Below are 16,969 nucleotides of genomic sequence, written 5' to 3' on the forward strand. Positions count from 1 at the left end.
ACAAAGACACGACGGTTGGAACCCAAAATCTCAAATTTGGACTCATCAGACCAAAGGACAGATTTCCATCGGTCTAATGTCCATTGCTCATGTTTCTTGGCCCAAGCAAGTATCTTCTTCTCATTGGTGTCCTTTAGTAGTGGTTTCTTTGCAGCAATTCAACCATGAAGGCCTGATTCACGTAGTCTCCTCTGAACAGTTGATGTTGAGATGTGTCTGTTACTTGAACTCTGTGAAGCATTTATTTGGCCTGCAATTTCTGAGGCTGGTAACTCTAATGAACTTATCCTCTGCAGCAGAGGTAACTCTGGGTCTTCCTTTCTTGTGGCGGTCCTCATGAGAGCCAGTTTCATCATAACGTTCAAAGTTCTTGAAATGTTCCGTATTGACTGACCTTCATGCCTTAAAGTAATGATGGACCGTCGTTTCTCTTTGCTTATTTGAGCTGTTCTTGCCATAATATGGACTTGGTCTTTTACCAAATAGGACTATCTTCTCTATACCACCCCTACCTGGTCACAACACAACTGATTGGCTCAAACGCTTTAAGAAGGAAAGAAATTTCACAAATTAACTTTTAAGAAGGCACACTTGTTCATTGAAATGCATTCCAGATGATTACCTCATGAAACTAGTTGAGAGAATGCCAAGACTGTGCAAAACTGACATCAAGGCAAATGGTGGCTACTTTGAAGAATCTGAAAATATAAAATATATTTTGATTTGTTTAACACTTTTTTGGTTACTACATGATTCCAGATGTGTTATTTCATAGTTTGGATGTCTTCACTATTATTCTACAATGTAGAAAATAGTAAAAGTAAGAAAAACCCTTGAATGAGTAGGTGTGTGCAAAACCTGCTGTATAGATCATACTAACAGCCCTATAAACAAACCTGCAGTACATACTGACAGTCCTATAGACAGACCTGCAGTACATACTGACAGCCCTATAGACAGACCTGCAGTACATACTGACAGCCCTATAGACAGACCTGCAGTAGAGGACGTACTGACAGTCCTATAGACAGACCTGCTGTAGAGGACATATGGACAGTCCTATAGACAGACCTGCTGTACATACTGACAGTCCTATAGACAGACCTGCTGTACATACTGACAGTCCTATAGACAGACCTGCAGTACATACTGACAGTCCTATAGACAGACCTGCAGTACATACTGACAGCCCTATAGACAGACCTGCAGTACATACTGACAGCCCTATAGACAGACCTGCAGTAGAGGACGTACTGACAGCCCTATAGACAGAACTGCAGTAGAGGACATTTGGACAGTCCTATAAACAGACCTGCAGTACATGACAGCCCTATAGACAGAACTGCAGTAGAGGACATATGGACAGTCCTATAGACAGACCTGCAGTAGAGGGCATACTGACAGCCCTATAGACAGACCTGCAGTAGAGGACATATGGACAACCCTATAGACAGACCTGCAGTAGAGGACATACTGACAGCCCTATAGACAGACCTGCAGTAGAGGACATACTGACAGCCCTATAGACAGACCTGCAGTAGAGGACAAACTGACAGCCCTATAGACAGACCTGCTGTACATACTGACAGCCCTATAGACAGACCTGTAGTAGAGGACATATGGACGAGCCCTATAGACAGACCTGCAGTACAAACTCCCGAGTGGAGCAGCGGTCTAAGGCTCTGCATCTCAGTGGTAGAGGTGTCACTACAGGCCCTGGTTTAATTCCATGCTCTATCACAATCGACTGTGATTGGGAGTCCCATAGGGCGGCGCACAATTGGCCCAGCGTCGTTAGGGTTTGGCCGTGGTAGGCGAACATTGTAAATAAAAACGTGTTCTTAACGGACTTGCCTAGATTTTTAAAGGTATGCTGTTGGGGTACTGTATATTATTCTGTTTTAATCTTACTCCTGAATCGATACAATAAATATAATAGTTTTTCTTCCATGTATTTTTTGACAAAGATGATAGTTACGTTGAAGTACAAAGTGTAGGGATAAGCCTACAGATGAAATCAGTCTTCAGTCCAACAAGGTGGTATAGCAAGGAGATTAGAATGCCATGAACCAAGAGGATGTGAGTTCAAATACCAGGTGAGGACATGTTGAATAATCATTACTTTATGAATAAACATACACAATGTTGGTCATATTTGTAAATTGAAAACACTATGTTAAAAGCACTGTCTGTGTGTCCCTAGTGTTGCCCAAAGACAAAGAGATGTGATTGGATCAGTGGTTCACCATTCAGGGTCTTGATGTCCTTGGCAACAGTAACAAGGGGTGATGTGTAATGAAACTAGGGCGCACGTGTCCTGGGTCAGTACTTTTTGGGTGGGGAGAATATTTTTATTTTGCGACAATCAGGTGACGTCCCCGGAACAAACCGGGAACTAGACAAAAAACCTCCAGAGGACCATGACACAAGGTCCCAAGAACGTTCAGTGGACCTTTAGGGGACCATGACCTAACATCTAAAGAAAGTCCTAAAAACTGGGAACTAGACTTAACCTCCAGGGGACCATGACATAATGTCCCAAGAACGTCCTAAAAACGTTCACGGGACAAACCGGGATCTAGGCAAAACCTCCAGGGGACCATGAGACAACATCCCGAGAATGTCCTAAAAACTTCCTTGGGGACATCCCCAGGAACAACCGGTAACCAGACAAAACCTCCAGGTTACCATTACACAATGTCCTGACGACTTAAGGCAAACATTTTGTGACGTCTCAAGGACATTGAAGCCAGTTCACTGCTTTTTTAAATTCTACCCCTCGAATAAGGGACTGATTTAAACCTGAGACACCAGGTGGGCGCAATTAATTATCGAGGTAGAACAGCAGTACTTGTAGAGTAAGATTTGAATAACCCTGGGCCATAGTCTCCAGTGCCAGAGAAGAACAGCAGCTGTTAGGAGACAACAATACCTAGCTAAATTAATCTCAGAACCAAGAACCAAATCTCACATGGTCTAACAGTCTTTTACAGAGCCTTCAGAAAGTATTTACACCCATTGACTTTTTTCAAATTTTGTTGTGTTACAGCCTGGATTTAAAATGGATAAAATGTAGATTTTTTTGTCACAGGCCTAAACACAATACCTCCTAATGTCAAAGTGGAATTTTGTTTTTAAAATTTCTACAAATTAATAAACCATGAAAAGTTTAAATGTCTTGAGTCACAGATTCAACCACTAAGACCAAGGACTTTTCCAATGGCTCACAAAGAATGGCGCCTATTGGTAGATGGTTTAAAAAAACAAAAAAAGCTGACATTGAATATCCCTTGGAGCATGGTGAAGTTATTAACTACACTTTGGATGGTGTATCAATACACCCAGTCACTACAAATATACAGGTGTCCTTCCTAACTCAGTTGCCAGAGAGGAAAGAAACCATTCAGGGATTTCACCATGAGGCCAAAGGTGACTTTAAAATAGTTTCAGAGTTTAATGGCTGTGATAGGACATAATTGACGATGGATCAAAAACACTGTACTTACTCCACAACACTAACCTAATTGACAGACTGAAAAGAAGGAAGCCTGTACAGAATACAAATATTACAAAACATGCATCCTGTTTGCAACAAGGTACTAAAGTAATACTGCAAAAAAATGTGGCAAAGCAATACATTTTTTGTCCTAAATACAACATTTTATGTTTGGGGCAAATCCAATACCACACATTACGGAGTCCCACTCACCATATTTTCAATCATAGTGGTGGCTGCATCATGTTATGTGTATGCTTGTAATCGATAACTACTGGGGAGTTTTTTAGGATAAAAGTTCAATGGAATGGAGCTAGGCACAGGCAAAACCTTGTTCAGTGTGCTTTCCACCAGACACTGGGAGATTAATTCACCTTTCAGCAGGACAATAACCTAAAACACAAGGCCAAATCTACACTGGAGTTGCTTACCGAGAAGACAGTAAATGTTCCTGAGTGGCCAAGTTACAGTTTTGACTTAAATCTGCTTGAAAATCTATGGCAAGACTTGAAAATGGCTGTCTAGCAATGATCAACAACCAACTTGACCGATTTGAAGAATTTTTAAAAGAATAATGGGCAAATATTGTACAATCTAGGTTTGCAAAGCTCTGAAGACTTACCCATAAAGACTCACAGCTGTAATCACTGCCAAAGGTGACTCTAACAAGTATTGACTCAGGCGTGTGAATACTTACGTCAATTAGACATTTCTGTATTTTATTTTCAATAAATTTGCAAAAAAAATGAACAACATGTTTTCACTTTGTCATTATGGGGTATTGTGTGTATAATGGGTGAGAAAAAAATCTGTTTCATCCATTTTGAATTCAGGCTGTAACACAAAAAATGGTGGAGTAAGTCAAAGGGTATGAATCGTTTCTGAAGGCACTGTATAAGACACTATCAAGACCCATTACAAAATAAACATGTTCTGTAGTAGCTGATCAGTCGAGAGATAAATTATACACTGCTCAAAAAAATAAAGGGAACACTTAAACAACACAATGTAACTCCAAGTCAATCACACTTCTGTGAAATCAAACTGTCCACTTAGGAAGCAACACTGATTGACAATACATTTCACATGCTGTTGTGCAAATGGAATAGACAAAAGGTGGAAATTATAGGCAATTAGCAAGACACCCCCAATAAAGGAGTGGTTCTGCAGGTGGTGACCACAGACCAATTCTCAGTTCCTATGCTTCCTGGCTGATGTTTTGGTCACTTTTGAATGCTGGCGGTGCTTTCACTCTAGTGGTAGCATGAGACGGAGTCTACAACCCACACAAGTGGCTCAGGTAGTGCAGCTCATCCAGGATGGCACATCAATGCGAGCTGTGGCAAGAAGGTTTGCTGTGTCTGTCAGCGTAGTGTCCAGAGCATGGCGGCGCTACCAGGAGACAGGCCAGTACATCAGGAGATGTGGAGGAGGCCGTAGGAGGGCAACAACCCAGCAGCAGGACCGCTACCTCCGCCTTTGTGCAAGGAGGAGCAGGTGGAGCACTGCCAGAGCCCTGCAAAATGACCTCCAGCAGGCCACAAATGTGCATGTGTCTGCTCAAACGGTCAGAAACAGACTCCATGAGGGTGGTATGAGGGCCTGACGTCCACAGGTGGGGGTTGTGCTTACAGCCCAGCACCGTGCAGGACGTTTGGCATTTGCCAGAGAACACCAAGATTGGCAAATTCGCCACTGTGCTCTTCACAGATGAAGAGCACTGTGCTCTTCACAGATGAAAGCAGGTTCCCACTGAGCACATGAGCACATGTGACAGACGTGACAGAGTCTGGAGACGCCGTGGAGAACGTTCTGCTGCCTGCAACATCCACCAGCATGACCGGTTTGGCGGTGGGTCAGTCATGGTGTGGGGTGGCATTTCTTTGGGGGGCCGCACAGCCCTCCATGTGCTCGCCAGAGGTAGCCTGATTGCCATTAGGTACCGAGATGAGATCCTCAGACCCCTTGTGAGACCATATGCTGGTGCGGTTGGCCCTGGGTTCCTCCTAATGCAAGACAATGCTAGACCTCATGTGGCTGGAGTGTGTCAGGAGTTCCTGCAAGAGGAAGGCATTGATGCTATGGCCTGGCCCGCCCGTTCCCCAGACCTGAATCGAATTGAGCACATCTGGGACATCATGTCTCACTCCATCCACCAACGCCGCGTTGCACCACAGACTGTCCAGGAGTTGGCGGATGCTTTAGTCCAGGTCTGGGAGGAGATCCCTCAGGAGACCATCCGCCACCTCATCAGGAGCATGCCCAGGCGTTGTAGGGAGGTCATACAGGCACGTGGAGACCACACACACTACTGAGCCTCATTTTGACTTGTTTTAAGGACATTACATCAAAGTTGGATCAGCCTGTAGTGTGGTTTTCCACTTTAATTTTGAGTGTGACTCCAAATCCAGACCTCCATGGGTTGATACATTTGATTTCCATTGATAATTTTTGTGTGATTTTGTTGTCAGCACATTCAAGTATGTAAAGAAAAAAGTATTTAATAAGAATATTTCATTCATTCAGATCTAGGATGTGTTATTTTAGTGTTCTCTTTATTTTTTTGAGCAGTGTATGATATTCCCTCATTTCTTATCAGATACCCTTGTGAATTATTCTTTTTTTGTATTGCTTACAGATTTTAACTTATGCATTTGAATAAATATAATTTGGATATCACAGCTTTGCTTTGACTTATAAACCCCCCCCAAAAGAAATAGATAAAGTCTTGGTAAATTGCATTTGTTATCATTAATTGCTTGCTGTTGTATACCTTTTTGAAAGTGTTTTGGATGCCGTAGATGTCAGTCATGTACCCATGCTCTAATTTTGAGCTTGGTTCTTCTACTGTACCTACTATGGTACATAAAGGTGCAGACTGTCACAATCGTCTTGAGGTGAAAAAAGTGGACCAAGGCGCAGCGTGATATGAATACATCTTCTTTTAATAAAACGAAGACGAAAACTGAAGAACACTGACAAACTAATACAAAAACCGTGACGCTATACAAACTACGTGCACACATGCAACATAGACAATTACCCACAACCTACCTAATGCCTATGGCTGCCTTAAATATGGCTCCCAATCAGAGACAACGATAGACAGCTGTCTCTGATTGAGAACCATTCCAGGCAACCATAGACTTACCTAAACACCTACACTGAACACAACCCCATGAACTCTACAAAAACTCCCTAGATAATACAACCACCCAAGACGAGACAAACACAAACAAACATCCCCCATGTCACACCCTGACCTAACTAAAATAATACAGAAAACAAAGATAACTAAGGCCAGGGCGTGACACAGACATGCGGCACAGTTTTGATTGTTGTTGTTTACATCCTGATTACAGATAACTTGGGTCAATTATTTCTAGGTAGTTCTTTGGAAACTTTTTTTTTAGTCTAGTGATCATTATGTATAAAAAAAAATAAAGAATAATAATAAAACATTGTATTATGAAGAGCAGTATGCCTGGGCATGTTATACTGACACGTCATTCTTTACGATATATTCAAGACAGGTGTATCTTAGAGAATGTGAATTCAGTGAATCTGAAATATGTCATAGCACACAACTTTCAAAATGAGTCCTCAGATCTTTTATTGCCTTTAATGTAAAGAAGATCTAGCAGTTATAAAACGTAGACTTTAATAACAGTTGTGACCATTAAAGCCAGATGTAAAAGGGCAGCTCTGCTGAAGACCAGTGGCCCATGTATGGTCTGTCATGCAAAATGAAGAGTCCTGTTTATTACATCCAGATGGGTAACAAATAGCTTCATATGAGGACAAGGTCTCCTTTGAACATCCATGTTATCTACAGGGGCTGTCTCAATTGTCACACTATTCCCTATAGCCTAGTGCACCAGGCACCTTATTACCTATTTAATGTGGGAATAGGGTGTCATTTGGGAAACATGCGGGGACTGGAGGAGAGTTTTAGAGAAGGGTTTGTCCTCGTCGAATAAAGAAATGTAATATAGTCCTGGAATATGGTTCCCTGTTTTGTTTCGGTACCATGATAACGCAGTGTGTAGGAAAGACAAAAAGGAAATGAACTTCAAGGGGATTTTTGGGGGGCATTTATTGTATTCAATCTCACATTCTGTACAAATCTTCAAAACATGTTATGTAATGACTTGTGGTTGTCTTATTATTATTACTGTGTTATTATGTCCCGTTGTCACGTTCCTGACCTATTTCTGTTAGTTTGTTGTATGTGTTAGTTGGTCAGGACGTGTTTGGGTGGGCATTCTATGTTTTCTGTTTCTATGTTGGTTTAAGGGTTGCCTGGTATGGCTCTTAATTAGAGGCAGGTGTTTGGCGTTCCTCTAATTGAGAGTCATATTTAGGTAGGTTGTTTCACTGTGTTCGTTGTGGGTGGTTGTCTCCTGTGTCAGTGTTTGTCGCACCATACGGGACTGTTCGGTTTGTTTTGTACATCGTCCTTTTGTGTAGTCTTTTTTCCCTGTTCGTGCGTTCTTCGTGTTAATGTAAGTTCGTCGTCCAGGTCTGTCTACTCCGTTTGTTGTTTTGTTAGTTATAATGAAGTTCGTGTTTTTTTCCGTCTTTTCTTTAAATAAATTATGTGTTCACAACCCGCTGCGCCTTGGTTCCATCACTACTCCTCCCCTTCGGTTGAAGAGGAGGAGGACCACCGTTACACCCGTGTCCCGGTGCTCAAGGCCAAGTTAGGAAAATTAACAAGCTGTCAGTATCTCTCTTGAAATGTTGCACAACTGGACAGACCAGAGATTTTTTAATTGTTTTATTTGATTTTTTATTTAATCTTTATTTAACTAGCCAAGTCAGTTAAGAACAAATTAAGAACAAATTCTTATTTACAGTGACGGCCTACCAAAAGACAAAAGGCCTCCTGTGTGGACGGGGGATTAAACAAATAAATAGATACGATTACCTATTGAAACAGCATTTGAATGCTTCGAATGGACTCTTGTGAGTTATATTGTCATGCTTTATATATTGAATTAAAGAAAGTTGGGACATTTAGTCAGTTCTTCTATAAAATTATTTTATGAAATAAATAAGTCTGAGGGGTCAGCATTATTTTTAGACTCTGAATATGTTTACTTTCATTTGATGTTCAACTCATTATTGTATCATTTCTGTTACATACATTGTAAAATGTGCATGTTATATATTGCATGTTATATAGGCTAAATGCAATATGTTGCATTTATATGTTGCATAGTGCACCAGGAAAAGGCCTCTCCCTTGAAGTCAACTACAGGCAGAAAATATTTCAGACTGTCAACCTATACAGATTTAGAATCTTAATTTGAGCCAGTTTGCTTCAGCAGGAAAATAATAATGTAGCAACAAGACATTTTAATTATTATGCGGATTGTAATTAATGTACATTTTTGTTGGGGAAAATCAAGTCTGAAATTTCAAAGTGTAAATTACAACCTGCAGAATCTTTTTAAAATCTCAAATACACTATGAGTTTTACATTTCTTGCACTGCAGAAAAGTTCTCCAACAGGGTGATCAAGTTAAGATCATACATCTGTACACATGGTGTTGTATCAAGTTCAATTTACATTAGCCTACTGAGCCCACAGTTCTGCTTAGGTCATAACACCCCTTTCTTGAGTGTCTTCTCCTTCTCCTTGAGGGACTTTGAACAAGTCTCTAGACTAGCCCCACCTCTACTTCTACATATGTAGGATATTCATTCATTTGAGCCAGTTTGCTACAGCAGAAAAATTATCCTGAAGAAAAAGGAAATGTGAATTATTATAATTAAATGTTTTTGTTTTTTATACGGGTTGTTAACATTTTGTTAGGGCAAATCAAGTCTGACATTTCAAAGTGGAAATTACAAACTTTAAAAGCCTTTTTAAACATTGAATACACAACAAGTTTGCATTTCCTGCTGTGCACAGGACAATAATCAGCAGCAACAGAGTGATCCAATTAAGATTCTACATCTGTAGTAAGGTAAAATTACGCATGGAGTCAACCGAACCAAATGATTGATTTGAACAAAAGGAGTGCCTTGTCAAATTACTTGACCCTCTCTTTAAAATGATGGTGAGCCCTCCTCGCCACCAGTGACATCTTTCAACCCAAGATAAAATAGTAAAACAATGCCGAATTTACATGACCTGTTCGTCCACATCGGAAATTACGGACCATACCAAAGGAGAATCACTGTCCTCGGATCTCTGCCGGTGCTGACCTTCACGTTCGTCCTCGTAGGAGTCGTGTTCTTGGGGAACACTCCCGTGCACTGGTGCCGGACCTCCGGGACAGAGCGCATCCAGGATGAATGTGACTGGACAGACAAGGAGCTGCGTGAACTCACCGTCCCGCTGTTGGATGAGTCGGGGCAGGGCGCATTGGGCGCCTAAAGCCGCTGCCAGAGGTTCGATGTGGCCTGGAAGTTCTGGAACGGCAGCAAGAGCAACTGCAGTGACCTCACCGACTGGCCCTTGATTTCTAATCTCACCCAGTTACCGGTAGTCGCGTGCGACAGAGGCTGGGTGTTTGATCCATCTCGCACTACTATCGTTTCAGAGGTAAATTTGGTCTTCAAAACCCCCCGCAGTGTCTGGAAGTTCAGGAGATCAAATTCTACTAAGAAATAATTGAATGAATGAATTCATTTTATTTAACCTTCATTTTATCAGGGAGTCATACTGAGATGAAAGGTATATTTTACAGATGAGCCCTGAATTAAATTACAGAAAATACACACATCAATATAAATGCAAAATGCAAGCAGAAAGAAAAACATGGTCATAAAAAACGAAGATATTCATCTGTTAAAAGGTCCTCAATCAGGATTCTGAATTGACCTAGAGGCACCAAAACAGCACATTTCAGTACATTTTGAATACTGTTCCTCAATTAAGATACAATAACTAAAAGCTGATTTACATAATTAGTGACCAAAGGAATTTCCAGAGTTATCCATCCCTGAGACCAGGGGTGGTAACTCCTCTGTCTGAGGTTAAGTGATGATGTTAGGTCCAATGGGATTTTTTTGTAAAAGGACTTTATAAATGAAAACATAGCAATGTATCAACCTACATGTCATCAAAGAGGGACAACCAACTTTCTAGAATGCAGTGATGAGTGCTAAAACCGTTGCCCATAATGAAGCGCAGTGCATTATGATAAACTGCATCTAACAGCTTTAATGAAGTAGCAGCTGTGTTCATATAGATGACAGTGGAGGATGATGAGGGGAGGACGGCTCATAATAATGCCTGGAACGGAGCAAATGGAATGACAACCGTGTGTTTGATACCATTCTATTCATCAGCCATTACCACCAGCCCGTCTTCACAAATGAACGTGTCACCAACCTCCTGTGATAGATGCTGTCGCCGTAGTCTTGGACAGATAGGAACTTTGGCTGAATAACTTGCTTTATACTACTTATCGAGAGGCATAACCTATTTGTATAGAAACATATTTTTATTCTCAGCTTCTTAAGTATATTTAAAACCAAATACTTTTAGATTTATTTACTGGGTGACTTTCACTTTTACTTAGTCATTTTCTATTAACTCATCAATATGCTTTTTAAAGGACAGCTTTTCATCTATCCAGGAACATGATCAATATGGACACCATCCAAAGTACATATGCTCAAATCATCACAGCTGTTTTAATGGTGCTCTAAAGAATAACATATACTTAGTTTTACCTATATTCACTAATGTAGTACTAATGCACCGAGACTGCCACGCAGCTCCCCTTGGACTGCCGTGCAGAGCACAGAATAAATATCACTCCACAGAGAGAAGCACCAGATTGAATTTCACTCAACTTTCTAGAGTTTTCCCTGTTAGTTAAGACTATCGACGTTTCCCTTAACTGTGACAACTGTGATCGAATCAACGAAATATTAACCACTTTCAATGCAACATAACGAAACAAAACGAACTATGCAAGATATTTTGTTGTAGGCAGAACGCATCAGAGTTGGATTCCATTGCACATGACTCAGCTGTACTGTGCACAGACTCGTGCGGAATAACCAATCAGAGCTGCAGTAGGCCTTTATGCAAACAGGCCATTGCCATATATGGATCTGTGTCATTTACTTGTACAGCAGGAGCGGTCGCGAGTAGATGCGCTTGTCATGAAATCAAAGCGAGAGCTGCATGTAGCCACATGTGCACATTTTGTTCATATCCTTTGCTAGTTAGTGAGTTATTAGCTCAGTTATAGATCATTTGTAGTCAGCAAGGGAAGTGATTGCTTCCTACAAGAGCACAAAACATGTGCATTTCTAGACATCCTTGAAAAGCAATACAGGTGAATATATTTTTTTTGTCTTAAAGGGGCAGTGTTGTATTTTGAGACAGGCTTGAATAAACTAAGTAGCCAATAGGCAGAGGGTAGCATAATTTGTTTTATTCTCTGTAATACTCGTGGTTTCTTCCATCAAACAACACAACAACATTTTCTGTCACCTCCTTATCTAAAGGACAAGTGGATAAACAGATGTATGTCAAGCCCTGCATATCTTTTTCAAAAGTCTCATAGACACCACACATTGGCTTCTGCTGTAGGCTGAATGATAGAACAGCTATTTCCATGTTAAAATATTATGGAATGCATTTTCTCTATAGTTTTTGATGGTAGTCCAGTCTGGTATGCCTACATTACAATCAAATAGCCACGGTAGCCTACTTGTCAACTGTTAAAACTGTAACTTAAAGCGGGTACTGCCTCAGTGGTCACCGTCAACAAGTGCAGGAAGTTGCACAGAATTCTTTATTCTACAGACATGTCGATGATGTCATAAGGTTAACGCACCAATTTGTAAGTCGCTCTGGATAAGAGCGTCTGCTAAATGACTTAAATGTAAATGTTAGTCTAAAAAGTAAAGGACCCAAATCTTTCGTAATATCCAGGAAACCGGATTTAACACCATCAGTAGATATACATTGAGTTCTGTCTGTCAAGTAATTTATTAACCAGTTACATGCAGCCTGGTCTAGGCCAATTGAGGAAAGCCTCTGAATTAGCAGTGAGTGATCATCAGTATCCAAAGCCTTTGACAGGTCAATGAAGAGGGCAGCAGAATGTTGCCCTTTATCCATGCAATTAATCATTTATAACTAGGGATGCAGCAGAATGTTGCCCTTCATCCATGCAATTAAGCACATCATCTATAACTCAGGATGCAGCATAGATAGTGCTATGACCTGGTCTGGAACTTGACTCATGTACATTTAGAATAGATTTCAAAGATAACATAAACACAGACACTTGCATACACACAAGCGATAACATACACACTATACACACAGTGTAACTTCCAGCACGTGTTGACTGTGACCACTGAGGCAGTACCCGCTTTAAGTTACAGTTTTAACAGTTGACATATGCACTATACACACACACGATTACATACGCACTATACACACATGTGCACATGGATTTTGTGTTGTAGATACAGTGCCTTCGGAAAGTATTCAGACCCATTGATTTTTTCCACATTTTGTTACGTTACAGCCTTATACTTATTTTTTTTTTTTATTCCCTCATCAATCTACACACAATACCCCATAATGACAAAGCAAAAACTGTTAAAAAAAAATTTACATATGTATTCAGTCCCTTTACTCAGTAATTTGATGAAGCCCCTTTGGCAGCGATTACAGTCTTGAGTCTTCTTGGGTATGATGTTACAAGCTTGGCACACCTGCATTTGGGGAGTTTCTCCCATTCTTCTTTTCAGATCATCTCAAGCTCTGTCAGGTTGGATGGGAAGCGTTGCTGCACAGCTATTTTCAGGTCTCTCCAGAGATGTTCGATCAGGTTCAAGTCTGGGCTCTGGCTGGGCCACTCAAGGACGTTCAGAGACTTGTCCTGAAGCCACTCCTGCTGTCAGGACCCGGTGTGAGAAACAGTCACTAATAGTCGACAGAACCCAGAAGATGAGGCAGACACAGCAGTACTAGAGACGGTGGTTTAATCAAGGTAAAAGATCTTCAGGCAAAAAATATAAATCCACAACGTCAAAAGTAAAGCCAAGAGAAAAAATGGATATCCTCCAAAATACAATGAAAATCCACAAAGTGGTAAGAACAGCAGGGAAAAACAAAACTCAAAAGACTAATCAAAAATAAACAAGAACAAAACCAGAGTACCTCTGGAAAATCCAACAAGAGAAATATATGTTCACAGCATGGCTGGGTGCTAACATACAAACACAGAGCAAAGAACTGAGGGACACTAATGGTTTAAATACCTACAAGGAAATGAGGCACAGGTGAAAACAATAACTAGAAGGAAAAAAAACAACAAAAGGTTCAAAAAGGCGCAATGGGGACATCTAGTGACCAAAACCTGAATAGTCCTGGCCAAAACCTGACACCTGCGTTGTCTTGGCTGTGTGCTTAGGGTCATTGTCCTGCTGGAAGGTGAACCTTCGACCCAGTCTGAGGTTCTGAGTGCTCTGGAGCAGGTTTTCATCAAGGATCTCTCTGTACTTTGCTCCGCTCATCTTTGCCTCAATCCTGACTAGTCTTCCAGTTACTGCCGCTGAAAAACATCCGTACAGCATGATTCTGTCACCACAATATTTCACCCTTGGGATGGTGCCAGATTTGCTCCAGACGTGACGCTTGGCATTCAGGCCAAAGAGTTCAATCTTTTCATCAGAGCAGAGAATCTTATTTCTCATGGTCTGAGAGTCTTTAGGTGTCTTTTGGGAAACTCCAAGCGGGCTGTCATGTGCCTTTTACTGAGGAGTGGCTTCCGTCTGGCCACTGCACCATAAAGTCCTGATTGGTGGAATTCTGCAGAGATGGTTGTCCTTCTGGACGCTTCTCCCATCTCCACAGAGGAACTCAAGAGCTCTGTCAGAGTGACCCTCAGGTTCTTGGTCACCTCCCTGACCAAGGCCCTTCTCCCCCGATTGCTCAGTTTGGCTTGGTGGCCTGCTCTAAGAAGAGTCTTGGTGGTTCTAAACTTCTTCCATTTAAGAATGATGGAGGCCACTGGGTTCTTGGAAAGGTGTGTGCCTTTCCAAATCAGTCACATGGCAGTCACACATAATATCACTGAAACACATGGGTATTGTTTCTACAAAGTAAAAATGTATTAATAATACATGGTTCTGTTATAATCTCCACCCGGCACAGCCAGAAGAGGACTGGCCACCCCTCATAGCCTGGTTCCTCTCTAGGTTTCTTCCTAGGTTTTGGCCTTTCTAGGGAGTTTTTCCTAGCCACCGTGCTTCTACACCTGCATTACTAGCTGTTTGGGGTTTTAGGCTGGGTTTCTGTACAGCACTTCGAGATATTAGCTGATGTACGAAGGGCTATATAAAATAAACTTGATTGATATGCAAAATTATAAATCGCAGAACACAAAAACAGAACACAGAAACACAGAAAAATAGGAACACAGGAACACAGTCAATACAAGGTTTTTAGATAGAAAGTCAGTGCCCATGTTTTAGTGTTCAGAGGAATGATGTGGGAGGTTTTATGCTCTGTTCTGTACCGGCTCCTGCTTTGACGGTTCTGTTATTGTGGTCTGTCTTGTTTTTGTCTTTGATAGTCATTGAGTTCTTTGGCTCAAACAACCGGAAGTTTGTCTCATTGGTGTCCCGTACCTTTTATTCCACTGGGATGGCCATCCTACCTCTCTTGGCATACTTCTTGCCCTTCTGGAAAACCCTGCAGCTGGCCATGAGTCTCCCCTGCTTCATCTTCATCACTTACTTTTGGTAATATGTCAATATTTCTGCACACACACACACACACACACACACACACACACACACACACACACACACACACACACACACACACACACACACACACACACACACACACACACACACACACACACACACACACACACACACACACACACACACACACACACACACACACACACACCAAGTAGGTGACAGATGGAATATTATACTTTATAAATATGCAATCTACCTAGATGATCCTATAGTGTGTGGTGTCCAGGGGGTTGGGTAAAACCTAAGAAATTAAGCTGCTGATTATTCTTATTATTAAAATATATTTTCCATTTCAGGCTCATTCCAGAATCTCCTCGCTGGTTGTTGTCACAACGAAGAACCAAAGAGGCTATGAGGATCGCTAAAAACATTACCAAGTGCAATAAGAGAACTGTCCCGGAGAATTTTAGAGAGGTGGCCTACTTTTGATTTCTGAAACATCTTGCTGTGCTTCAGGGAGTTCTCTTCGGAGTAGTGTCTGAAACATCTGGTTGTGCTTCAGGGAGCTCTCTTCGGAGTAGTGTCTGAAACATCTTGTTGTGCTTCAGGGAGCTCTCTTCGGAGTAGTGTCTGAAACATCTTGTTGTGCTTCAGGGAGCTCTCTTCGGAGTAGTGTCTGAAACATCTTGTTGTGCTTCAGGGAGTTCTCTTCGGAATAGTGTCTGAAACATCTGGTTGTGCTTCAGGGAGTTCTCTTCGGAATAGTGTCTGAAACATCTGGTTGTGCTTCAGGGAGTTCTCTTCGGAATAGTGTCTGAAACATCTTGTTGTGCTTCAGGGAGCTCTCTTCGGAATAGTGTCTGAAACATCTTGTTGTGCTTCAGGGAGCTCTCTTCGGAGTAGTGTCTGAAACATCTTGTTGTGCTTCAGGGAGCTCTCTTCGGAGTAGTGTCTGAAACATCTTGTTGTGCTTCAGGGAGCTCTCTTCGGAGTAGTGTAAACTGCTATCTACAGTAGATGGAAGATGGGAGGCTGATATGTACTGTAGAACTGAAAGGGCACACAGTTAGTGCAACAGTTTTTCAATCCTAAATATATTTTTTTCAGCCTTTAAAAAAAAAGATACGGACATGGTTAGCATGGGGGGGGGGGTGTATCATCTGGCATATCATCAGGCATATCACTTATCACATATCAGTCTTTTTCCAGTTTGACGACAATTGCTAACATTTTTATAAAAGATTAGGGAGTAGATCAGCTTTAATATTGCAGATAGATTATGGCTTCTATCAATGTAATCGTCTGGATCATTTCCAATCCCTCATATGTAAACTACCGGTCGAAAGTTTTAGAACTCCTACTCATTCAAGGGTTTTTCTTTATTTTTACTATTTTCTACATTGTAGAATAATAGTGAAGACATCAAAACTATGAAATAAAACATATGGAATCATGTAGTAACCAAAAAAGTGTTAAACAAATCCAAATATATTTGAAATTCTTCAAATAGCCACCCTTTGCCTTGATGACAGTTTTGCACACTCTTGGTATTCTCTCAACCAGCTTCACCTGGATTGCTTTTCCAACAGTCTTGAAGGAGTTCCCACATATGCTGAGCACTTGTTGGCTGCTTTTCCTTCTCTCTGCGGTCCGACTCATCCCAAACCATCTCAATTTGGTTGAGGTCGGTGGATTGTGGAGGCCAGGTCATCTGATGTAGCACCTCATCACTCTCCTTCTTGGTAAAATAGCCCTTTCACAGCCTGGAGG

General features: G+C 41.3%; 1 protein-coding gene across 1 annotated transcript; it reads left to right on the forward strand.

Moving 5' to 3' along the window:
* Window positions 1-9,620: 9,620 nt before the first annotated feature.
* Window positions 9,621-15,926, forward strand: slc22a3 (solute carrier family 22 member 3). Its single transcript, XM_055865727.1, is given in 3 exon segments — window positions 9,621-10,082; window positions 14,970-15,232; window positions 15,556-15,926. Coding segments are annotated over 3 exon segments (858 nt in total). The 3' UTR covers window positions 15,689-15,926.
* The last annotated feature ends 1,043 nt before the right edge of the window (window positions 15,927-16,969 follow it).

Source organism: Salvelinus fontinalis, chromosome 16 (assembly GCF_029448725.1).
Source record: "Salvelinus fontinalis isolate EN_2023a chromosome 16, ASM2944872v1, whole genome shotgun sequence".
NCBI classification, from domain to species: Eukaryota; Metazoa; Chordata; class Actinopteri; order Salmoniformes; family Salmonidae; genus Salvelinus; species Salvelinus fontinalis.